The following is a 21,629-nucleotide window of genomic DNA, read 5'->3' as shown; positions in this document are numbered from 1 at the left end:
AGGTGCTGCTAAGACAGCAGTTTGACTTCACCCCTGGAGGTGCACTCCATTTTTTCTCAAGACATACAGATGCCAACAACAGCAGCAGCAGCAGCAACAACAGTGTGTCACCTTTAGGAAATGCCACTGGACTTCCTCTAAAGCCTTCTAGGTTCAATGGATGATATTAAAATGTGCCTACTTGCTCTTAATCTCCAATGGCACTGCCACCATTTCAGAAAGCCAACAGGATGAAGAGAGGCCATCTTAGGTCAAATAAAAGGAAAAGTGAAAAGTTAAAGTATCTCATATCCAGGGAATCTATTGCCTTCGGAGGTCTGTTCTGCTGTTAACACAAGATATGGATGTTTACTCAGGTTCATAGGAAGGTTGCAGATTAACCAATGAGGAGAAAAGCTTTGCAAATAGGGAACAGCAACTTGGCTCTGAATGTAGCAGCAAGAGTCAGGAGCGTTTTTGTTAAACTGCAAGCAGCTCCACAATTCTTTAAGATTAATGTGGCAAGAACACCATCCCTGAAAAATAAGCCCACAAAGATTAATACCGGTAGTCTGAAAGAAAACCTAGCCTGTGAAAGAGTAATAGCAGTTGGTGCCACTGGATGGCAGGGTGGCCAATTGTAGGTGGAGCAAGAAGCAACATCTCTGGTTTTGCCCCCAGCCAGTTGTCCTTTGTTGCAATTACTCTAATAACAGTTATGCACTATGGCTCTTCCTTAATTTCTGCCAGGATCCCACCCAACCCGGATGTTCTGGAGATCACCTTTGAGGAAGAAGCAGGGGTCTTACAAGGAACCCCATACAATTTAGAAATTTCAGGACTTCCAAAGGCAGCCTGAAGTGTTCCCACAGCCCCCTTGATAATCCATTCCACTGCAACCCCAGCTGTGCCTTGATTCGCATTTCTCCACTTTGCCATCTTGACCTCAAGAATGATATGGTGGAAAAATCCAGATTTGGGTGTAGGGGTTCCCATTTGGTTCTAAGAAAGCTGCAAGGGTGTACTCAGGTGAAGGCTCAGATGTGAATGTAGCTCAGTGACAGTGCCACTGGGGCGGCAATTCACTAGAGAGAGATACATGAAAATAGGAGCCATTCCTGGCGAAAAGTGATAGCTGGAACATGTGCCATCTTTTGTATTTAGCTGAAATAGCAGCCAGCCTTTCATTGTAGTACAAGACAAGATACACGGAGCCTGCCTCAAGTGTTATTCATATCATTAGTGATATCTGACGCTGCAAAGTCACTCTGTTAGTGATAAAACAATATTGTTTATCACTATGGATGTTTTCTCTGTGGATACCTTCTTTCTGAGCCTCCTAATGACCATTATATTAGGTTTCCAGTTATCTTGATGCTAAGTCTAAGCTCTTCTCCAAGAGCTTTCCCCAGGATTTAAAGTACACTGTCCATGCAACTGTGCTAGGTTAGGTCCTGTGTGTCGAGGTGGAAAACCTCTGCTTGAAGATGGCCCATCAACCCTCCTGTCTAGTTCTTGGAACTCTTCCTAGGCTGCAGGCCTTACTGGTATCACTGGGATTTTCTGTAGCTGCTGGTTATGTACATGTAGGGTAGGGAGATTTAAGCCATCCAGCCTCTACACCTTTTTTTTTTTAATCTACTGGCAAGTCTGTTGCTTTTCCTTTCTACTATGGAGCTAAGAACTTTTAGAAGGAGGCTTAGCAGGCAAGCTTGATTTGTGGCTAAATCTCAAAACTTTGGGGGCTGAGATTACTGCCTCCTACAGCAATAAAAGAAAAAAGCTGTTTGTGGCCCAGTGGGCTAGCTACCTGCCTGCATAAAGTAGTCCAGATCCTGTGCTCTTCTTCCTTAGAGGTTCTTACTCATATGCCCCACCCAAGGCAGGAGAGGAGAGTTGCTGGCACTTGTCTGTCAGAGACAATGGAAGGTGTGCCTCCTGGAGTGAAACCAAAACACATTTATATACCACTTAGTCACCTGCATTTCTAAGCACTGCACATGCTAGGTTCCTATGTGCAGAGGGCTGTGATGAAATTCTAGGCTCCCTTGTGCCTTTGGCAAGGAGCTGTATCAGCGCCCCCTCCCCCCGCATACCATTGGCACTGAGCCAGAGCGGACAGGTGTAATTTTTGCACACACATCCTTGGCCTGCACTTTTGGTAGGGGGCAACCTGGCCAACCCCTAGGTATGCGCCTGCTTTTCAAAAACAAAACAAAATAAAACAAAAACCCTCACCAGCCCTGCAGTTAGAAATCCAGCATGTTAGGTGGAAGGCTGGGCTAGAACCCGTTTCCATGAAATGCAGTTTCAGGGGAAGGGATCCTGTGGCTCACCAGATGTCCTTGGGGCTTCAACTCCCGCCATCCCCATCCAGCATGACCAACGGTCAGGAGCGATAGCAGTTGGAGCCTAGCAATATCTCGAGGGCCACTGGTTTGGTGCTAGCTGTTTCTGGGGAGGTTTTTAGTTTTTCTTTTTAAAAACACTTTGCGGAAAGCACAGAGGAACACTGAGGCTGCTGTCACCTACACACATTTACCAGAAGTTAAGCCCCACTGAAGGCAGTGGAGCACAACACACTCCAGAGGAACTGTTTGCGTTTGCGCTCGCAAGTGGCGCAGCGGAGAGGCAAAGCCTGGGCATAAAGCGAGCCCGCGGAGCAAGCGCGGCAAAGCGCGCCTCTCCGCCTTTTTTTCCTTACGCTGTAGTGACGGGCTGACTGAGGCGACAAGTGGAAGCGAGGCGGAGGAAGAAGAAAAGGGGGCAGCAACAGCAGCGCGGAAACACAGGAGCCGCCTTCTAAGAGGCGGAGCGGGAAGACCCGCGCAACCAATCCGGGGTGCACCTTCCATTTTTTAGCCTTAGTTGAGCACGTCGGTGGGGTGATGCTGCTTCGCTGGCTGCTGTGGTGGGGGCGGCGTGGTGGTGGTCTTCTCCTGGAAGAGGCGAGCAGAGAGTAGCAGCAGCAGCAGCAGCAACGGCATCCAGAGCGCAGATTGCGCCCCAGCTGCGTTCCGGGCTACACCTGAGGAAGGGGAGCCGATAAGCGCTGGCCGCCACTTCTGCTGCCGCTGCGCCTCCTCCTCCTCCGGTCTGCAACCCAGAGCCGGGCTGTTGGGCTTCCTCATGTAGCGCCTGCCCCGGCAAGGGCTGAGGGAGGGCCTGCAGTACCGCCACGACCCGCCCCCTCCCTCGCTCGCGCCTTCCCTTGAGGTACTGGGAGGGAAGGGGTGCACCACGTCGCTGGGAAGTCTCGCTGGAGGAGGCAGAGGACCAGAAAGCACAGCTTTTTTCCGGGGAGGGGAGATTATAGCTAGCCCCTTCCAGAGGCAGAAAGAGTTGCGGGGGGACTTCCATGGAAGGTAGGGGGGCGCGCGCGCGCGCGCGAATGGTGTTGTGAGGAAGTGGGGGAAGGCGGAGCGTGGCGCCAGTGAGGGGGAGGGAAATAAATGGACTAGATGAGCCATGGGGTCCCTTCCAACTCTTCAATTCAATAAATAAATAAATAAATTGCTCACCTCTTGCTCCCCCCTCCCTCTCTTCGCCCCCTTTCCGCTTCCCTCTTTCGCGGGAATTTGGTGAAAGTGTGGTGATTAAGCGAGCAGGCCTACCTTCAAGGGTTGTGGTTGCTCAAGATCTCGTTCGGCAACCACATCGCGTTGGCGAAGCGCCTTTTTCTTTTTTGCGTGGGGAGCTTAGCCGGGTTGAGAGAGAAAGGAGCCGTGCCGAGTAAAGAGGTTAAAAAACCCCCAAAACCTGCCGTGGCTCTTTAAAAAAAGAAGGTAATGTTGCCTCTGTTTACTTTTAGTTCCTGTGGCCTTTTGTTGCCTCTCCGTCCACAAATTTACTGTGAAGGATGTTGTTTTATTTCATTGCTTTGTGTATTGTAGTGCCTGTTGTAGCAGATGCGCCGGATTCCATTGGATGAAGAGTGGCTGTGAAATATTTAAAATAGAGAAATAAGAGTCGGAAATCATTTATGCAGGAGAGAGAGGGAGTATGGGTATATATATATATATATATCTCCCTCACCGCTGTTTTTGTGTGGTTATTTTATATACCCAGGTACTACCAGCCATGCTTCTTTAGAAACCTGGGCAACCAGACACAATGTAACCGGCACACTGTGTGTTTGTTTATACCTGGTGTGTGTTTGTACACAGTGTGCCGGTTACATAGTGCCTGGGGTTTTCAGGCAGGTTTTGCCGACCTGGTCAAAACATCTGGATTGTGACAGGTTGTCAAAGCTCTTTTAGGGTCATAAAGCAACAGTTTGCTAACTGGGCCTTCTGCTGGAAGAGAGAGCAGGGAGCTTGGTTCTGTTATGCGTCCTTTCTTTATCCTGTTTTCTGGTATGATAATTAAGTTGTGTTTCACCTCCTGTCCTCCCTGCAGGTTTGTTTAACTTCTTACCTGAGCACCCTAGAGTGAGAGCTGAGGATCGCCTGTCTAGTTCCTTTCTGTGTCTCACAAGTGGAAGGGAGAGGACTTGCTGATAAGGACTCTTCTCTGTTTCATGTTTCGTCACCCAAACAGCATATTAGCTTTGATCTCATCAAGCGCCCACCTTCTCCAGGACGGCCAAGCAGAAGAGGAACAGAAGGGGTTTGCCATGAGTCGTTACAGCTTCTCCAATCTTCTGGACTGGATGTACGGTGGGGTGGACCCAAGCTTTGAAGGCAACGGGGGTCCTGAGTGTGCTGCCTTCCTCCCCTGGCAACAGCGCCTGGTAGAGACCCTGATCTTCTTATGCGTGGGAGTTCTGGAGGTGGTGGTGTCCCTGAAGAAGATCAGGCGAACCCATTCCAAGGAGGTGGTGGACCTGCTTGCTCAGTCTCGGAAGAAAGAGGAGAGCATAGGGAAGAACCTGTTGCTGGTGTTCTTCTGCCTCACTTTTGGATTGGAAGTGGGATTCAAGTTTGCTTCTAAGACAGTCATCTACTTGCTGAATCCCTGCCACGTAGTTACGATGATGCAGGTGAGGAATACTGTTAAAAAAAAAAAAAGCCTTTGGACCCCTTTTGTTTAGCCACACTGGAAACAGAATTTTCCTAGAAATATCTGCCTTTTTTCAGGGATAAGAGTAGATGGTATAACAGGTCATTAGCATAATAGGCATTCATTCCAGATATGGAGATCATAGGAGCCAACTCCTAGGGGCCAAGGTCCCTTCAGCCCTCTCCTAAAATATTTGAGGCCCCCACCCCCAAGTTAATGGGTATTGCCATTCAAGTGGTGTGTGTGTGTCTTATGAATGATTGTGTGGTGTAGGGCTTACCTGCCCCTCCCAATATTTTATTCAAGTTGGCACCCCTGATTGGATAAGGTTTCATTTTTGGCAATGAACTCCTTTGAAATTATCCTGCTTAGCGGTGTTGTGTTTTCTAGGATCAGTATGCCAGCTCTGAATAACAGATGCTGAGTGTGACCAGGAGGAAAGCATCATTGCACTCAAGTTTTGCTATTTGGCTTCTTCTATCTAGTTAAGCACTCTAGGAAATGGAATGCTGATCCATCAGGGCTCTTCTTACTGCAAACATTATTTTATTTTATATATTACCTCCCTTCAGCAAAGCTTCTAGGGTACTTTACAAAAAAAGAGAGCACCAAGATAAAATAAATAGCTAATGTATAATAAATGGTGGCATGCAATAAGATTATATTCAAAACCCTGGCAGAGCCATATTTGTTACCCCAAAGATAAGACTGGCACCATGGGGGCTTTCCTGGGCAGGGAAATATTTAGTTTTGAACATGCAGAAGCTTAAATTTTTCCACAGGGGGGAAAAGAATTGGGAATGGTTGACTTCTAGCTAAAATAATACCCTATGAATGTGAGGTGGGCATTTCTAGGCTAGGCTGTGTGGTGAAGTGTTTATGTTACTAGTTTATGGGTCTCACTAATTACAATTCTAATTGCATCAATGGGACTATCGCCAAACTCCTGATAAGCAAATGAAGCTTGAGTTGCTGCCAACCACAGCTGCTTACTGAGCCTAAAGTAGCCAAGAAAAACATAGCTTCTGCCTTTACTACAAAGGGAACTGCCCCCATATCTTAAAGAGGGCCTGTTGCGATACTGTATCTTGGACTAAATGATCTATGTTGACAACACTGAAATCAGACAAATTAGTTCTTACAGAGGAAGAGTGTGTGTGGGAGCAGCTTTCAGGCAGCAGTGGACTTTTCAGCTGTGTATGTCTTGGGGGGGGGGCTATGCAATTTCTTTTCCTTTATATTTTATTAGTAGCTGTTTCATTCAGCTCTCTGCTTCTGATTTCCAGGCAGGAATATTTGAAACAAGAGCGGTAGCAAAATACTTTCAATTAGGGCCAGCCAAAGTTCACATTGTGGTAATTGAGCTTTCGAGATACGTAGACGCTCTTCCTCATGCTGGATGTTTAAAAGCAAATGGAACAGGATGCGGGGGAGAGAGAAATATGGGTAAAAAGAGGGCATGATGTAAAACATTCTCTACAGTTTGTTTCAGTCTTAAGTTGGTGATTAAAGGAACTGATTAATGAGTTTGGAATTGTGCCTTAATGCAAAAGACATTTGGTTACAAAAATGATGCAAGGACAGGGAAGGAAACACTTAGGTTGTATCTGAGTTCTGCTCTGAGTAGAACCATTGAACTTAATGGACCTAAGTTAGTCACGACCATTAATTTCAATAGGTCTACTTTGAGTATGATTTACACTGGATACAAACCATTTAGTTTTGCATTTGGAAATACGAAAACCACCAGTTATGGATCTATAAGCAACTATATATGTTGTGTTGTGACTACAGCTTCAGAAGGGTTGAAGTGATAAGTATAAATACCATAGATTTAATGTAGGCTTGTCAATATCCATTTGCCTTCACTGGGTAAGAATTGCCTTCAGGTAACGAGGTAAGGTAACAAGGAAGTTACAGATTTAAATACTTGGCTATCTTTTTCTCTGTCCCTTCATGTATTACATATGTGTTTATATGTGCTAGTGGCCTAATAACTGTGGACCTATTTGTAATGCTGAGTAAAAATAGCAACAGTGCAATCCTTTGCATGTCTGCTTGGAAGTAAGCCACACTAGGTTCAGTGGGGCTTACTCCTAGCTAAGTGTGCTTAGGTCAGTTGCTGTCTCTACCTGACAGTATGTTGAATAGACATTGTCACTTCAATCCATAATTTTCATGGGGTCTCACATGGTCTGGAAATCCAATCCTAGACTAGTCATTGACCTGGATAATTAAGCTGAATGGTTTGGTTGCATACTTTGGACTGAAACAAATTTCAGTGGAAAAGGTTTCTGCAGAGCCCTTCCCAGACTCTTGTCCAGGGATAGCAAACGTCGTGCCCTCCAGATATTGTGTACTACTGTCATCCCCAAGTCATCATGGGCAATGGTCAAGGATGATGGGAACTCACAACATCTGAAGGCAGCTTGTGGGCTTTGCCCATGCAGCTACTGTGGCAAAAATGGCAAATGCATGGAAGCTAAAGTGGGTGCATCATTTGCAATAGGGATGCGGGTGGTACTGTGGGTTAAACCACTGTGCCGCTTGGGCTTGTCAATCGAAAGGTCGGCAGTTCGAATCCCTGCGACGGGGTGAGCTCTCGTTGCTCGGTCCCAGCTCCTGCCAACCTAGCAGTTCGAAAGCACATCAGAATGCAAGTAGATAAATAGGTACCACTCCAGTGGGAAGGTAAATGGTGTTTCCGTGCGCTGCTCTGGTTCGGCAGAAGTGGCTTAGTCATGCTGGCCACATGACCTGGAAAAACTGTGTGCAGAGCGGACAAACGCTGGCTCCCTCGGCTTGTAAAGCGAGATGAGCGCTGCAACTCCAGAGTCATTTGTGACTGGACTTAGTTGTCAGGGGTCCCTTTACCTTTACATTTACCCCATTAGGTCGAGATTTGCAGTGCATTTCTTGCATCAAAGGAGATACCCACTTAAGATGTCATCCCAAGGCTCCTGGAGGGGAAGAAAGTGATTTTACTGTACTCATCCTTATTCAGGGTTGTAGCTTCATTTCAAACATCGCAAGGAATTATTAGCATTCTAGTTAAAGGTAAAGGGACCCTGACCATTAGGTCCAGTCGTGGCCGACTGTGGGGTTGCAGCACTCATCTCGCTTTATTGGCCGAGGGAGCTGGTGTACAGCTTCCGGGTCATGTGGCAAGCATGACTAAGCTGCTTCTGGCGAACCAGAGCAGCACACGGAAATGCCGTTTACCTTCCCGCCAGAGTGGTACCTATTTATCTACTTGCACTTTGACGTGCTTTTGAACTGCTAGGTTGGCAGGAGCAGGGACTGAGCAATGGGAGCTCACCCCGTCATGGGGATTCAAACTGCCAACCTTCTGATTGGCAAGTCCTAGGCTCTGTGGTTTAACCCACAGCGCCACCCGCGTCCCTAGTTACATTCTAGTTACATGTGGCTCATTCATTGCCAGAAAGAAGCTGTGAAATTTTTACATGTCTTTTTTACCTAAAAGCTTGAATCCTCCCATCTTATTTAAAACAATAGTGACGTAAGGCAGCTTCCATCATCAAATAAAACAAGTCATCAGAAAGTTTGATTACATTAATAAATAAAACAACCACACTAAAACCAGCAGAAAAAATACAGCACAAAAAGCAAAGAAGGGCAGATAATGGGAAGAAAAAGTCCATAGGAGTTGGCTGAAGCAAAAATGAACAAACAAAAAAGCAGGACAAAAACAAAAGGCCCAAACCAAAATCAGATACAAATTCAGTTTAGTCCAAAACCTGTCTGAAAAACCCAAGATTTAGTTTGGCACCTACTTACTTCTAATAGACATGTGCCAAACTTTATTTGGCAGTGATGCCTGGAACAAGGCATCTAGAACATAAGAAGCTGCTCTCCAGGATTTCAAATTAGGCTTTCTCCCAACTCTTCCTGGAGAGGCCGAGGGTTGAACGCAGGGCCTTCTGCATGCAAAGCAGAGGGTTTACCACTGAGCTGTAGTCCTTCCTCAGACATAGAAAGCTGCCTTTTACTGTGTTAGACCACTGATCCCTCCAGCTCAACCTACATTGCTCTCAGTGTTTGACGCTCCCATTGTTCTAGGCGTGTTTTGCGACAGGGAATTTCATTAGTGCAAGCAGTTTCTGAGCTCTGGGCGTAGTACTGCGCCTAAGATTTCAGATTAAAACTGCCTCCCCACTTCCAGCTGTTCTCTGAAGACTGGAGAAGAGACCCTCTTAAGCAGGGGTCAGCAACCTTTTTCAGCCGTGGGCTGTTCCACCATCCCTCAGACCACGTGGTGGGCTGGATTATATTTTGAAAAATAATAACGAACAAATTCCTATGCCCCACAAATAACCCAGAGATGCATTTTAAATAAAAGCACACATTCTACTCATGTAAAAACACCAGGCAGGCCCCACAAATAACCCAGAGATGCATTTTAAATAAAAGGACACATTCTACTCATGTAAAAACACACTGATTCCCGGACTGTCTGTGAGCTGGATTTAGAAGGCGACTGGGCCGCATCCGGCCCACGGGCCTTAGGTTGCCTACCCCTGCTCTTAAGAATATTGGGGGTGATGGTCAGGGGAAGAACTAGACTGTGTGAAAAATGGACATATTTTACCTGCAGTTCATTCATTTTCAGCTTTGTATTGTTATAAAAAAACAACGCCCAGACATTTCGTTGTTGCGCCCATAACCTTAGGTTTAAAGTTTAAGGTGCTGTTTAGCTCCTAGCTTTCATAGCTAAGTTTCTAACACTGACTGCTCTCTGGGGTTTTATTCAGGAGCCCTGCCTAGGATGCCAGGAGTGAACCAGGGACCTTCTGCATTCAAAACAGATGCTTTACCATTGAGTTCCAACCCTTCCCCTAAATGTTCCTCTGATGCTAAGTGGAGTGTATGGGGTGGCACATACATCTTCCAAGCCTTGAAGGCCTTTGAAGCAAAGATGGCTAAGTCCTTGGTTCTCCAAATGTTGCTCCTTTCAGCCACGGTCCACACACCCTATTGTTGAGGGATGATGGGGTTTGAGTCCCAACAGCATCTGGAGGGCCAGAACTTAGTCACCCCTGCTCAGAAGTGTTTTTTTGTTTTTGCTGTGGTGTCAGCCATGTACATGGCACTTTGTAGAGTACAAGGGGACAGATCCCTGCCCTGAGGTGCTTACAGTCTAGAATTTGACACATGGAAACAACAAAGGAAAGAGAAGAAAGAGCTTAAAATCTCTTTGTTTGCAGGCACCTGCAGTGAATTTCTTTTTCTGCACAAACACTATTCTATAAAATGCACTTAGAGAAGCAAGTTGCTTCATAGCTCCTTACCTGCAAACATTCAAACCACCACTTTATAAAGCTTAACTTTTTTGATGTCTTTTAGGCTGTAGTCTGTGTGGGAGGTGGTTGCACAAATCTAACTCTACAAGAGCTCAACTTAAGGTCCCATTTTTCAAGTACGTTTGGGTATTTGTCAAAAAAAAAAAGTGGCTGAAAATCACGGAAGGAAAAGTAGGTGTATTTATTTGTACAGTGACTGAGTACCTTTTAAAAGAAGAATGGCTTGAGAGAGGTACAACACTTTTAATGCTTCATTATAAGCACTTCCCAATATTTAGAGAACTGCTATGTACACAGAATCACTTGATTTACACAAGACTGTAGAAAGTGGCAGTTAAACTGGAATTATTATTTGGGTGCATGCATCACAGTGGGATTTGGGACATGACACTTTGTTTTGTCCTCTTACATAATTTTAAATGGGAGTCTAATAAGCCTTTTCAGTCCAGGGAGTTTCATTAAATTCCATTCAGACCCCTTTTCGGCTGGACATACTCCTTATTTTTTTTAAAAAAAGATTTTTTAACAATTTTTTTGCAACTTTTAACAAGGAAAAGAAAAAGATGAAATAAAATTCTGAAAAGAAGGTGCTGTCAACCTAAACTCTGTTTCTTGGCTCCCTGATCATGCAACCTCATTTACTTCTAGCTCAGTTTACATATTCAACTGTGTTGCATTTGTTCTCTTGTTCACACTTACTTTATTAACACATTTATAGCCCACCTTTTCTTTAGGGTGCTCAGGTTGGCATACGTGGTTTTCTCCCTCCCCATTTTATTCTCACAACAACCCTCTGAGGTAGGTTGGGCTAAGAGAGAGTCTCTGACCAAAGCTTCATAGCTGAGTGGGGATTTGAATCCTGGTCTCCCAGGCCCTAGTCCAACACACTCTTTAGCTGTTCTTATCTCTAACTCATCTCCCACTTTTCCAGTTTCCCTCTTCTCTCCTTGTCTGTCTATCTAGAGTATTTGTACCCAGGCTACTTACTGGTTTATGCATGACAGGGCCTACATTAATACAAAGCAGCTGGTCTACATAGATACTAATGAAAGAATAATAATGTTCCTACAAATTCTGTTCCCCCCAAACATCTAAAGAAATAATAATTACCCCTGATCCCAAAATCAAGTTTGGGATCTGACTTTTCCTGAGCATTTAATGTCGCACAGAAGGAGAAGAGTCGTGAGAGGCCAAACCAAACAAGAGCATTTTGACAAAGTATGGTTCCCCTATATCAGCTCTGACAGCAGAAGCGATGTTAATGCAAGACCGCCAGCTACACATACTTCGTCATGGAGAGGCTGTGTCATGGATAGTTCAAGCCTTGGCGATGCATTCAGTGATTTAGTTGATAGTGTCCCTGCTCCAATTTTCTGCTTGTATATTACTGAGTTATGCATGTAACGCTCTGTAGGTTTTGTTGGAGTTAATGTCATTTATTATGAGACTTAATAAAATATTTATTAAAAGGGGGGGGGAGTAGTACTCCCAATCCACCAGTTTCAAACAGGATCAGTTAATATCAGTTGTTATTTAGCAAAAATAATATTTGCAGTTGTAATTTTGCATGATCTTGTAGCTATCGGTCTAAATTAGGTCAAACTCTGGCTTTCTCTAGCATAACTTCAAGCAACAGCTTGTGTGTGAAAACTTAATGAGGATTACTATTTTTATAGTGAGGTATCTCCCACATGTGTTCTAGTTTGGAAACAAATGAGCAAGAAACGAATAGCTTGCATAAACACAATTATCAGCTATCTGCTCAAATATTGGAAAACAACAATGGCTTCTCACTGCTTAAATGTGGCCCTCTCTCAGTCAAAAAGTTTTTTTGCCTTCAAAGTGCCTAATGTATTTCAAATTTAGCAGACCTAGAGGCTTTTGCAAAAGGTCTTAGTTCTGCTGAATTTGGCTACGTTTTGGAGTTTGAGAAGAGCAGGTTGTCCTCAATGAAAGAGCAGTTGCCTTTTAATTAATGCACAGAGAAGATTTTGGCACACTGAGAAGCGCTGATCTTTGTGCTATTTTGGAATGCCGTGTGGGGCGAACTGAGCATTTTGTTCTTTGCTGCTGCTGCTGCCGTTTGGGCTGGAGACGGCACCTGTTCTAGGCAGAGCTTCAGGGTAAACCTTGCAGACACCTTGCCCCTGACATTTGCAGGTGAGCGGAAATGCACCGGCTTAATGTACCAGGAATGGCAGTGAATAGCAAGGTCACTTCTTTTGCTTTTGTCCCTCTCCTCCATAACTTAATGTACAAATGATGCCCCCGATTTGGAACTAGAAATACTGCAGAACCTCAAATGACGCTGCAGTCTTCAAACTGATCTTGCAAGCAAAGAGAACATGTAATAGGCATGTGCAGTGGGCGTTTCAGCTTGACCTTTGACATTATTTAAAACAAGAGTCAGGGACTTCGGGCCTTGGGGCCAAATGTGCCCCCCCGGCCTCTCTGTACAGCCCCCAGGAATCTCCACATGCTTTCCCCCCAACCCCTCTACTGACACTGCTCCACATTTTCCTCTAGTTGTTTTGCCAAGCTGGCAGACATGTTATTGAACTGTAATAATGCCTCTTGGTTGCCTGGCTGAACATGTAGAAACCTCTTACTTTTCCATAGCTGGATGGTAACCTCCTGTACAGACAGAGAAAGTCACAAGATTCCTGCATCGCAGGGGGTTAAAGTAGATGAACCTAATGGTCCCTTTCAGCTCTGTGATTCCATGATCCATTTACCTACCCATCACAGGCATGTGATCCCTGGAAGGTTACCGACTAGGGAATGTGGCTCCCAGGCTGAGGAATTTTCTTCACTCTTGAATTAATGTCCAGGAATGAGTTGTCTAGGTAACCAAACCAGTATTAAATGTCTCCAACGACCAGCCAGTGATGCCATTGGAAGGACAGAGGCAATTGTGTGACTGTCCTTGGGAGGTAGGAAGTTACTGATATTAATATTTTACATTTAATTTCTGAGGTGGCTGTGTCAACCACATGGGGAGAAACTGTTATGTATTGAAGTTCTCACCCTGGTCACAAGGGGTATAGTGTACAGTGGTACCTCGGGTTACATACGCTTCAGGTTACATATGCTTCAGGTTATAGACTCCGCTAACCCAGAAATAGCACCTCAGGTTAAGAACTTTGCTTCAGGATGAGAACAGAAATTGTGCTCCGGTGGCGCGGCAGCAGGGGGCCCCATTGGCTAAAGTGGTGCTTCAGGTTAAGAACAGTTTCAGGTTAAGAACGGACCTCTGGAACGAATTAAGTACTTAACCCAAGGTACCACTGTATATAGTTTTCACTCAGGTCCACATCAGTTAATTTAGTCGGGAAACCCTGGGTTGTTACAATGTCGACAGCCGGCTGCCTATAAAAGCAGGCTGGCTGAGCTGTTCAGTTCAGTTCCAGCTTACTTATAAAGAACTACTTGGAGAAATCTCTGTGTCGTCTGCTATCTCCACCCACTATTTAATAGAAACGGAAGCATAACAACTACAAAAGGCATGGTTTTGCATATAGCATAAGCCTATGGATAGCTATCAGGTTTAAATCAATATGGCACAGACCAGGTGTGGTGAATCTCTGACAGCCAGATTTAATTCCCTCTGAAGGGAAAGGGCTTTTGGATTTCAAAGTGTGCAGTTGTAGCTGCTTCCTCTGCAAGAAAATAGTCTCAGCAGGCTTGTGTTTCCTGGAAATATAGAAGAAGCAGCCCATGCAGTTTGCTGCTATTGTTGCTCTTGCAAACACAAGTTGAAATCAGAGGTTTTAAATAGCTGCGAAGTTCAGGTTTGCATTAGTGTTACATTTTCTGGGATTACTGAGGATTTTGCCTTTTCCACATTTTGGACAGATAAAGGGCATACAGCAGAAGAGTTCTTATTTATTCACAAATTTATTCACAAGGGGAAAGGTCTTTGAAGAAAATATAAAAGGGAAACTTGAACAACATTAAAATTAGAATTAAGTGTTTGAATCAATAATATTAATACAGATATTAAGAAGAATTGGAATTAGAATTAAAAGTTTGGTTCTGTTTTCATGGAAAATGGCTTTCTCTCTTTCGGTGTGTGTGATACGGTGTGTGAAAGGTGTGTGATTATAGCCCCTCTCGCACCTGGCAGCTTTCCTGTGGGCTAATGCAGTTTTCAGGCCCCAAACTGAAAAACGATGGATACAGATAGAGTGAGTCGTCTTCAAATATGTGGGGCCAAGTCATTCAGCCTGTTGTAAGTCACCATCTTGAATTGGGCCTGGAAGAATATAGGTAGGCAGTGCAAATGATAAATGTCCTAGCTTTAGGTAGTTAAATAATGGATGGCCTTTTAAACTGTGGGTGGGTTTATTGTTTTTATTAGTTACTATGGTATATATTTTTGTGTTTATATATTGTAAACCACCCTGTGATCCTTGGATGAAGGGCTGTATAGACATAATAATAATAACAATAATAAATAATTTAATAATAAATACTACTAATAATTAATAAATAGAATTGGAGTAATATGTTCCCACCTTGATGTAACACTCAGCACCCAAATGGCTGGAGGTTTGTCACTTCTAGCATACAAACCTAACCTTTTCTTTTTTTATCCTTTTTTCCTTTTGAAAAGGTTACATTTCCCACGCTCCACTTAGCAAACAGAAATTATTTGCTTGGTGGATTGGCCAGAAATACTGCACTCCTGAAGGCTGTTTAGTGCTATATGTTACTGTCTACAGTAGGATTCACATTTAGTTAACTACTTTTAAAAAACCCGGAAGGTACTTACCTGTAGAAGTTAGTCAAAAATTCCTTTGTCTAATAATGTTTCTTTACCAAGGTTTGGGTTGGTGGAATAACAGCTCCTTGAATTAGGGGTAAGGTTTTGTGGATTCCAGTTCATTGTAATTGCCTGTCATAACTCTGTTAATTATGGTTCTATCAACTTGAAAAACTGGAGCATCAAATTTGTAACAATTTGTACTGTTAACATTTTTGTTGAGCTACTCAATGGCCTGGTTTACATGTTATGATTAAGCCATGATTTGTTTAGGCAAAGTGAGATCCATAGGTGCTAGTGGTTCAGGGCTCTTGGGGGAGCCAGGCCAAGACTGTGGGGCCCAAGAGTTGAGTCCGGGGAAGAGCCTGCCCGTCGGTCGGAGCTCCATAGTGGGCTCTTCTGCTGCGGGCAGCTCTGCGCCTTGAGTTTGGGGGTGACTGAGCTAGCAAGATGCTTAGGTGGCCGATCGGCTCTGCCCTCCTGCGCACCTGGGACTGGGCAACTTGGAGGGGCGCCGAGCGGATCTTTACACCCCGGCGCTGCATATGCTTAAGACAGCCCTGGTGAGAACCCATGGTTTTTGCTGGATTATGAACTATGGGTTTATAAAGTGATGGTGTTTTATTTGAATGTTGCAAGCTTGCTGAATCATAGTTTGTTTGATTGCTCTACCCTTGATGCTTGCTCAAGCTACAAAGTAATGAGAGCAGCTGGAAAACACACCAAATTTTGGAGGAACAACTTCTAGCTTGTTTCCTCATCATTTGTTGAACAAATGATGGCATATTGATTGATTGATTGATTGATTGATTGACTGATTCAATTTATATCCTGGCCTTCCTTTTGAAGGAGCCCAGGGTTGCAGACGCAGCAAAGATAAAATATGAAAAAGAACAATAACAACTAAGACTGTTTCTAACACCCCTCCTCCAAACAGTTAAAAGAAATATCGATCAGTGATCTGAGGTATGCCAGGAACAGTGTCTTTTAGCAATCAAATGCCTAGGTAAAGAGAAGTATTTTCAAATTTCTACTGAAAGTCAGTGATGAGGGGGACAGATACACCTTATTAGGGAAGGCATTCAAAAAATGAGGGACTGCCACTGAAAAGGCCCTGACCAGGTCATTGCCAACCGGGCTGCCCCCTCCACCATGGTCAATGGTGTCAAAAGTGTTAGCATGCTTTAGTATTCTAACATGTTTTAAATCATTTTTCTTGATTTTACTGTTTTATCTTTTGTACTGTAAACTGCTTTGATGTTGTTGGGTTTTTTGTTTTTACAATGAAGCAGTGTATAAATTTATGAAATAAATAAATAAAAGCCACTGAAAGGTCAAGGAGAACCATCAGGGTCACACTCCCCCTTCTTGATAGCAGTCATCAGGGGTAATTAAGGGTGTTGTGCTTCTAAAACTGGGCGTGAAACCAGACTGGAATCATCTGAAGAATCTGCTTCCTTCCAAGCATCCCAGAAACTGGCTAGGCACCACCCTCACAATCACCTTGCCTAGCGAGGGAATATTAGAGACTGGTTGGTAGTGTCATTTAGAATCTCTGGTTTTCACATCACCTCTTTCAGGGAAGAGGCCACAACTTCCTCCTGTGGTATGGCATTGATCTGAACTCATCTAGTCATTCCGGTTCTGTGAGATGTTGCCATACATGAAGGGATCAACAGGGCACATAGTCAGCCTCACCACTGCAAGTGTCTTGTCAACATTTTTGGGCTGCAGCAACTGAAATTGATCTTGCAAGCTGTCATTGGGCAGGGCACCAGGGACCTCCAACATGCCTTAACCAATTTTGGCATGGAGCGGAGTAGTTTCCCCCTCAGCGTGATTTGCAAAGCTGTTTGAGCATGCTCCTGAGTGGTCCGTTTCTAAGTGACGCCACACTAGTCTGGACTGGTTTAATATCCTGCTCTAGACGATTGCCTGCTGTGGAGCAAGGCTGCAAGTGGAGAGTTGAAAAATCACTCAAGGCTCAATTGAGTTGGTAAACAATATTTTCCAGCATGTTGTGGCTTCCTAATAACACCTGCCCTTTTCATTTTCATGGCTGTTTTATCAGACTTCATAAACTAGAGTTGCACTTAGAACAGACACGTTTTTAAAAGGAGTGATGTGCATCACTAACCTTGGGTGTAGCCAGGATTTATGTTGGGGGAGGGGGCAGACTTTTTGCTAGTGGGGGCAGAACCTCAGTTAAGAAAATTTTTTCCCATTGATTTACTTGATTTGGGGAGAACCTTCCCCCTGCCCTTCCCCTTCCCTTTTCCCTTCCTGGCTATGCCCATGAACGTAACTTATCTTTTTGTTCCTAATGGTCTTTCTTTCAAACATTTCTCCCCAAGACTTTCCTTGCACTGATTTTGTGTTCATCCATTTGCTCTTAATTTACTGTAAGCTGAATGGTGTTTCCATTGTAGTGATCATGTTTCCAAGACTTGTTTGCTCTGAAAGAGTTCCGTGGAATGGAGTATCTACTGAGTGCACTATTTAGATTAAAAGCAGGTTTTACAAAGAGCATAACCCAAATGCAGCCAGCTTGTCTAGATAATTCTTGCAATTAGACTTATGGATGGCTTTGAAAGGTTCAGTGAGTGAACAGGGTATGATCTTCCTTGATCTGGTATTCTTCAGTTCTTAGCATTGGTTAATGCCTGAACCTTGAATAATGCACAGGAAATTCTGGTTTTGTGAGAGCAATTATTTTGTTGCAAAATAAATTTGGCTTTGCTTGCAACACTGAATTTTCTCAGTTAAGGAAACTGTGCTGAGCTTTTTGCCTCCCTTATTGGCAGATGACTCTGTGTGCTCCTCTGTTTCCTGGGCAGGGAAAAGCATGAGAGTCATTTCTATTCTTCTGCAGTTTCTCTCTGAAAAATGGTTGAAAACACTGCTGAAGCTGCAATCTCCATGCACATGTGCTCTGTGTACCAGGAGTGAGAGGATCAGGGAAACTATCATACCTTTCTAGATGGGCGAAAAGCATAGTGAGGCTGTGACCAGCACACTGGAGGTCTGAAGGCGTTTATAGGGATATGATGATGCGACTTGTGGGTGGTGTCAACTGCTGGTGCCTAGCCTTTATCACAGAGGTGGGTGGCTCTCATAAATAGACAGATGGAGACTGGTTTCCAAGGAGGCTGCCTTTCTAGGGTGGTGACAAGTATTGCCATCAGTGAAGGCTGCCGTCTTCTTGGGGCATGATCCGAAGGTTAAACAGATCTAGGTCCAATAATTGTCTGGGAGGAGGGCTGCATGGCATGCTATGATACGTTGGACCCTTGCCAATCTTGCTTGCAATCAGAGCCAAGCACAGTTGTAGCCATGCAGGACTGCCCAGAGTGGAATTAAAAGTCTGGGAGCAAGCAATATCCCTCTGGCTGAAAATCCATTACAATCCTAAGGGACTGTTACCTTGCTTCCTGGCCGCAGTTCCCTATCCTCCTTGGCTTATGCAAATAACTAATAAGATCAAACAAATTGGCCTAAACCCTGAAAACCTTTTTATTGGAACTCTGAATAAGGCAAAAGCAATTATCACTCAGAGACTTTACGATGTCGAATTACAACAAGAAGACGCCCTACTCCCGGAGACGTATAGATGTTTAAAAGCTTGGCCTAATTTTGCAACTGCCCCTTACTTAACTAACATCACTAACGAATCTTATAGATGGGCTTTCTCTAGAGCCCGCTTTGAGACAATGCCCTCAGCAGTGCTGTACGGCAAATTCACGCGGGTACCAATGCATGCGCGCCTCTGCCCCTGTATGTCTAATAAGGTAGAATCTGTCACACACATCCTTCTATTTTGCGAATTTTATAGTGAAGAGCGAGTTCAACTTATTTTGCTGCTTTTATCAAAATTCATACCCCTACAACATTATTTGGAATCCTCCCCCGAAATTCTACGAAAATACCTTCTGGAAGATTCCTCAAGCTCAATATCATATGAGGTGGCCAAATTTTGCACTTTAGTAATCAGGAAGCGTAAATCTCTTCTGTTGAATGGCACACTGCGAAGTTCCCTTGTGTAATCCTTTTTTTTTTCTTCTGATGTTGTTGTTGATTTCTTTTTGTTTGATCTTGTGGTGTTTAGTGTCACTGGCTTTTGCCGTAATAAACTTGGATTGGATTGGATTGGTTGTAGCCATGATGTTGTTTGATGAGGGAGGGACATTGGATAACATCCAAGGTTACTCATACTAAGTGCAGGCCCACTGAAGTCAAAAGGACATGAACTTGCTATCAAAACAAATACTCAAGAAAGCACTAACTGTATAAAGGTAAGCACAGGTAACGTGTGCTTCTAAGTCAGGGTGGTCCAACTTTTTATACCAAGTGGGCCGTGAGAGCACTTTGTAAATATGGAACCTGTGGGCTTCACACTGCCTTGTTGTATGGGAGGGGAGAGCAAGGCCCAAATTTAACACCTCACCAGCTATAAAAACAGCTAAGGTTTTGGGAAAGAGTCATATGGCTCTTGCAGGGTCCTAGAGCCCTCCTTTTCCAAAGCTGGAAAAGTGCTAACTGTGCTTTGGGAAGAAGATGGGAGGTCTCTAGGACCTAGAGTCCCCAAAAAGACCTCAGGGCTGTATGTTGGGCTGCCCTCTTCTAAATGGTGTTTGAAACAACTTTCTGTAGTTTAAAATATAACAAGTTCCGCATAGTTTATTGTATGGTTTTAGTTCACATCTTTGGTGATTTAAGCCATCAAACCAAGGAAGAAGACTACAAATTGGTTTCTTCTTGTTATTTTATTTTTAAATAGTTGATGAATGTTTTGTGCGAAAGCCTTGAAAAATTTGAAATGAAGGCTATGAATTATGTATCTGCAGTGCTGGTTTTTTGTTTGTTTGTTTGCAATATCAGTTAGTGGATATTGCCTTTCATGATTTTTGTATTTATCCAGCCATTGGAGGCCACACCCCAAATAGCAAATGCTGAGACCCAGCTCCTGTGTGTGGGGCTGGAGGCTAGGCAAGCATGGCTTTGGGGCAGGGAAAGCATCCTCACCTAGCTTTTATTTTTGCCAAAACAGCGTGCAAAAGTCGTCCCTGTATATTATATGTGCTGCTTGCAAAGGAGCACACTGGAACCACTCAATTCAGAGAGCAATTATAACCTCTAGTTATGTCAGCACAAGTTCTGTCAAGCCAGGCCTGTAGCAATATGCCTCCGAAGGAAAAGCGTTTTATAAAAGCCCTCCAGGTCCTGGCTTCCTTCCTATACATTCTTCCATTTAGTTGGCCAATAGCAATGCACCCAAAGGAAAGGTATTGTAGCCCTATCTTCTGCCGTGCAACCTGCCACTCCTAGGGCTGCTACTGAGGAGACTAAAGGGAGAGAGGAGGGTTCTTAGGAGTTGAGGCATGTGTATTGGCGACTTTCCAAACTCTGGATTGGCTCAGGAAATGATCCAAGTTCTTTCCAAATCTTTTGGAATGAATTTGCATGATGGGAGAGGGTGTATCAGGCCAAATGCCTATCTAGTTCAGCATCCTGTTCTTATAGTGGCCAACCAGGTATCTATGGGAAGCCTGTGATCAGGACCTGAGTTCAACACAGGGGCGTAGCTAGCCGCTCCGGCACCCGGAGTGGGAAGGGCAGGGCAAGCCGCCCAGGGGGCTGCCGTGACGATCCACCCGGGGGGGGGCGCCACGGCAATCTGCTCAGGGGGGCTCCGCGGCAAGCTGTGCATTGAGTCCGCCTGGCGGACACAAGACCCATGTTGCTGTTTCAGGCAGCGCAGGGCCCCGAGCCACTGCGTCACTCCCAGGAGAGATGCGTGGCTCGGGCGCACTGCAGGCCAGGCCCCGTGGTAAGTGCCACCCCCCACAATTTTGTCACCCCCTCAGGGATGACAGCTGGGGCGGACCGCATCCCCCCCAAACCCCCTTCCTACGCCCCTGGTTCAACAGTGCTCTCCCCGATAGTGATTCACAGCAACAGGTATTCAGAGAAATACTGCCTTTCACAATGGAGGTAGAACAAAGCCACTGTGGCTAGTATCCACTGGTAGCCTTCCTCCCCTACCATGAATTTGTCCAGTCCTCTTTAAAAAACCATTCAAACTGGTGGTATCACAATATCCTGTGGGAGCAGACTCCACAGTTTTAAATATCTGCTGTGTGGTGAAGTGCTTTCTTTTGTCTGTCTGGAATCTTCCAGCACTTAGTTTCATTTGGAGGCCCTGAGTTCTAGTATTATGAGAAAGCGAAATGTGTAATTTTATACACTTCTGTCATGTACCTTCTGATTCACCTTTCTTTCGAAGCTAAAAATGCCCCAAATGTTGTCACCTTTCTGCATGGGGAACTTGTTCTTGATGATTTTGGTTGCCCTTTCCTGAACCTTTTCTTGCAATATCCTTTTTTGAGGCGAGGTTACTGAAACTCTACACAGTGTTTCAAGTGTGGTCTCACCATAGACCTGTATAACACTATTACAATATCAGCAGTTTGATTTTCAGTCCCTTTCAGTAGCCGCCACAGAACGGAGGAAGATCTCTTTCCCTCTACAAAGTGACTCACTGAGATTATGTACTGCCTGACGCA

The 21,629-nt window shown here is 44.5% G+C and overlaps 1 protein-coding gene across 7 annotated transcripts in view; it reads left to right on the top strand.

The window, feature by feature from the left end:
- The first annotated feature begins 2,746 nt into the window (after positions 1-2,746).
- The window catches only part of TMEM164 (transmembrane protein 164), a 48,697-nt gene continuing 29,814 nt past the window's right edge, over positions 2,747-21,629 (top strand). Inside the window, exons 1-2 of one of the 7 annotated variants that reach the window (XM_053373354.1) lie at positions 2,747-2,821; positions 4,378-4,960. In XM_053373354.1, the coding sequence (XP_053229329.1) occupies positions 4,499-4,960 (462 nt within the window). In that variant the 5' untranslated portion in view covers positions 2,747-2,821; positions 4,378-4,498. The other 6 variants (XM_053373357.1, XM_053373352.1, XM_053373355.1 and 3 more) reach the window with 6 other exon arrangements.

The sequence above is a fragment of the Podarcis raffonei genome, chromosome Z (assembly GCF_027172205.1).
Source record: "Podarcis raffonei isolate rPodRaf1 chromosome Z, rPodRaf1.pri, whole genome shotgun sequence".
Lineage (NCBI taxonomy): Eukaryota > Metazoa > Chordata > Lepidosauria > Squamata > Lacertidae > Podarcis > Podarcis raffonei.
This window is presented reverse-complemented; position numbering and strand designations above follow the sequence as displayed.